The sequence below is a fragment of the Hibiscus syriacus genome, unplaced genomic scaffold (genome assembly GCF_006381635.1).
Source record: "Hibiscus syriacus cultivar Baekdansim isolate YM2019G1 unplaced genomic scaffold, ASM638163v2 tig00110912_pilon, whole genome shotgun sequence".
NCBI classification, from domain to species: Eukaryota; Viridiplantae; Streptophyta; class Magnoliopsida; order Malvales; family Malvaceae; genus Hibiscus; species Hibiscus syriacus.
This window is the reverse complement of record NW_024062911.1, coordinates 998,280-1,002,382: the sequence shown is the minus strand read 5'-3', so window position 1 is coordinate 1,002,382 and position 4,103 is coordinate 998,280. Positions and strand designations below refer to the sequence as shown.

At 29.7% G+C, this 4,103-nt stretch overlaps 1 protein-coding gene across 1 annotated transcript; it reads right to left on the bottom strand.

Annotated features, from left to right (window-relative positions):
* Positions 1 to 389: 389 nt before the first annotated feature.
* Positions 390 to 1,221, bottom strand: LOC120146351 (mavicyanin). The gene is made up of 2 exons (XM_039159940.1): positions 960 to 1,221; positions 390 to 881 (listed from the first exon to the last, which is right to left on the bottom strand). The coding sequence occupies exons 1-2, from the start codon at positions 1,141 to 1,143 to the stop codon at positions 490 to 492; spliced, it is 576 nt and encodes a 191-aa protein (XP_039015871.1). The 5' UTR covers positions 1,144 to 1,221; the 3' UTR covers positions 390 to 489.
* Between the last annotated feature and the right edge of the window lie 2,882 nt (positions 1,222 to 4,103).

The window sequence follows — 4,103 nt, the reverse complement described above, 5'->3', positions numbered from 1 at the left end:
GAAAACCAATAATAATTTTAAGTATTTTTAAAATAAAACTTTTAAAAATTTATAGAATTACCGTAAATCACATTCTGAGTAATATGACAAAATTATTTTAACGTTTATTACTGTTGAAAAACTTAGATGATAACTTAAAACGTTAAATACTTAAACAAATAAAAAAATAGAAATCTAAATAAGAAAAGATATATAATTTAATATTTTTTATTAAGCCTAAATTAAAAGACTCAAACGCCCAAATGCTTCACACAAGACTCTGCAATTGCATCCCCATTTCATCATTCATATCTCATTGAAGTTGTTTTTTTTTAAAAAAATGCTCATTTAAGTTTCATCACCGGAAAGAATCACAAATCTGAAGAATCATAATATGGCAACAAAACCCAGATTCCAGAAACATCATTTGAAGGAACATGAATAAATAAATTAAATCCCAAATGGAATGTTCGACAATTTGAAAGTAGAGAGTAGTAACCGTCTCCTCCTTCACATCAAAGCATTGAATATCACCCATGCTGCCGCAACAACAGCTGTAATGAAGGTCGAGAAGCTCAGACACGGCGAAGAGGACGGCAAAGAAGACGGCGGTTGAGGGATTGAGCCGAAGACGGTTGGGTAAGACGGTGAAGATGCAGTGTCAGGCAATGCAGAAGGCGCAGATGCAGAGCCATTCCCTGAAAGCACTGCGATGTATAACTTCTGCTTCTTCTCGCAGTGACCGGGCGTCCCACTGGTGAAGAAATATTCCCCGGGCTTAGTGATGTTAAATAGTGTGTCTCCATTGTTCATATACAAGATCGGATCCTTGAGATTACAAGTATTGTAGGATTGTTCCGTCACTTGAATCACTGAATCTTGGCTTGGTGGGTATAAGAACACTGCAATGAAAACACTAAAAACCATGAGATTGAAACCGAAATGGAAAAGATTAATGAAAGAGATGATGATAAAGTTACATAGAGAGTCCCCAAGCTTGAAGGAATGAAGCTTGGACCATTTGGCATATACTTGGGGATTTGCTGATGTTGGAATGCCCCAAGCATCTAAATCTCCAACCTTGTACTGATAGCAAAGGACTTTAGTTTCCAATAACAAAAGGAACTGGAAAGCACAAAACAAATGATTTCTAAGATTGGCCATCTTCTTTGCTTCTTCTCTTTCTCAAATTTGGAGATGTGAAATCTTATTGACCTCGGATCTGCATCTAAGCATGGATGGGTGGACCCTAAACAACATGCCTGCTGAATGTAATTACCTTAATACCCTGGGAAGGGATATATGTAGTTCATTACAATTTCCAAGTCTCTTTTAAATAGTTGGGTAAGCGCGTTATTTTGTTGAGTGCTATATTATTTAAATATATAATGATTTTTTAATTATATGATATTATTTTATTTATTCATTTAAATATTAAAAGTTATAAATTAGTGGTCTAATTATTTATATGTTTCAATTTTATATTTTTTGTTAAAAAATTAACGTATGTCTGAGTAGATGTTAACCTACTAACTAGAAAATGATAAAACCATATTCTAACGATGTATATTGATATTGTCGTTGCTTTCAAGCACTGGCTCGACAAATAAAGTTTCAAACACTAGTTCAATGGTACAATGTAATCGAAGAGTCGATCTACAAAATACAGCTCAAACGATTCTTCGATAAGATTTTATTATATCTCAATCAGCAAGTTAACGTGTAGCTCAGATGAACGCTAATTTTTTAACGGAAAAGGATGAGCTTGGAACATATAATAGTTGAGCGACCTTTTTATAACTTTTAATAGCCGGTGACTCAACAAAACAATGCCCTATAATTGGAAATCACTTTATAATTTTTAATAGTCATGAGACTCAACAAAATAGCACTATATAATCAAGAGACAATTTATATACTCTACCCTAAATAGTCCACAGTAATGTATGAGTAACTTAGGTTTTTTGTTCAAGTAGGTTGGTAAATAAGATGAGTTCATTTTGAGTATGGTTGAGTTAGATTCGAATTAAAAAAATTAAAATTGAGTTGGATTCGGTTCAAAAGTTCACGAGTTTAAAATTATCAAACTCGACTCGAATTAAAAAAAACGAAGTCTGACTTGAGTTTGAAAAACTTGAACTCGAATTATTCTCAAAATTAGTTTGGTTGAAGCTCGAACTCAAACTTAAACCTTAAGTATATGAGAACCTTGTACCATATATATATTCATATTATTAATAGCTTAATTTTAAAAATGAAAATTTTAATATATTATTTTTTCGAGTCGCTCACGAGCTGTTCGAGTCAGATATCAAATAGTTTGCTTCACTCGTTAAGAACTTAAGTTTGAGCTTGAATTGAGTATATTTGAATCGAGTATTAATCAAGTTTCGATTGAATCAAACTCATAACTTGTTATATGTCTTGTCTCATTTACAACCCTATAATCAAATTTTGTTTTGAATTTTTCAGATTTTAAATTAAATTAGTTAGGTATTTATCCGAGTTTTTAAAGTTAAAATTATTTTATTTTTATCACTTAAATTTAACACTTGTGTTAAAATGATTTTAGATTTAAATCATATTAATTTTAAATAATTAAATTTTTTATGATAAAATTAAATCATATACGAATTAAGATTCAAGTTTTCATGTTTACATCAATTTTAAGCAGAAATATAAGATTTTATGTTAAGGAATGAACCAATATAATTTTAAGACGTGACAAATTTATAAAGCTTTATGGGGCAAAAATAATCTTTCAATATAAAATATATAGAAAAAAATCTAAAATATATGGTAATTTTAAACGGGCGACTGCCCCCACATACCCCTCGATCGAGTGGTAGATCTATGTGTATGGTAGGGTGGGCATGAAATTCGAATTTCTTTATAATGTTGTTCATTTTACTAATGATACATACCTTAAATTTTATTTGTGCTTACTCCATACGAAAAAATTCTATTATTAATATAAATTACCTAAAAAATATTTCTGGATCCGCCCCGCTCGATACATCACCGATGAAATTCACATGTCTAAACTGTATATTGTATATTACACACCAGTTAAAGCTTGAAAATGTATGATATAAAGATAATGAGAAGAGTTGGGATAGAAAAAGAAATATAGCATTGTGTTGCGTGGAATCGGAATGGACTCAATCGACTGAGTAATAATGTATGATTGCACATGGCCAAGTTGGATAGTCAGCTGGAACATGCGAGAGGGTGGAACATGTGGGAATTTTTTTTTATATTTATTTTAAGTTTAAAGGTCAATCAAATTAGATATCATTTAACATTAATATTTGTACTAAATCTGTCATTAAAATCTAAATTAATGAGTATAACACTAAATTTTAATTTTACATACATTATAAATAATAAATGGTGTGTTAATATGAATGTGATACATGATACAAATGATATCATTTTGATGTGGATATGCTCATATTCAAAACGTCATTTTTTAGTAGTATACAAAATCTTTAATTTCTATATTGATTTGGATGCTGGGTGTTATAACACGGTAACTTTTTTGACTATCTGTCATCATTTACAATAAGATAAGTAAAAAACGATTACATTAGTTTATTCATCTCTCTTCTAATCAGATTGTTTTCAACGAATCAAAATCGTTGGAAGTTCATCTAAAAGTTTGACAAGTTAATTGAAATGATCCAAAATTCGATAACCAATTCAATTGAGTTTTTGTTCAAAATTCATCGGTGGTAAAACATCGTGATAATAGTCTGATTTGAATTTTCTAACTAAACCTGGTGTGTTAGATTGTTAAATTGAATGATTTAAAAATAATTTTTTATCATGCTTTTAATATTCATTACTATTATACTTGTATATTACATCTAATACTTATAACTATAAATATAGAGGTTAGAGAAGTTTCTTTGCACAACTCATATTGAGATAATAATACAAATTTCTCTCATTATTCTTGTATCTATTCTTGTTCTTTTTATTGTTTCATTCCACTTATTTTACAACACGTTATCAACACGACTTGCTCAGAAATAATAATTTATTTATATCAATGATCAGATTCATCATTCACAATTTTTTATTCGAGATTTTTAAACAATAAAAATTAATTTTTTAACCAA

Excerpts from the sequence above, each read along its gene's own strand:
- LOC120146351 (XM_039159940.1), bottom strand. The coding sequence starts at position 1,143 with ATGGCCAATCTTAGAAATCATTTGTTTTGTGCTTTCCAGTTCCTTTTG. Across the intron at positions 882-959 it reads CAAGCTTGGGGACTCTCTAT|TGTTCTTATACCCACCAAGC; the intron begins GTAACTTTATCA and ends TTTTCATTGCAG.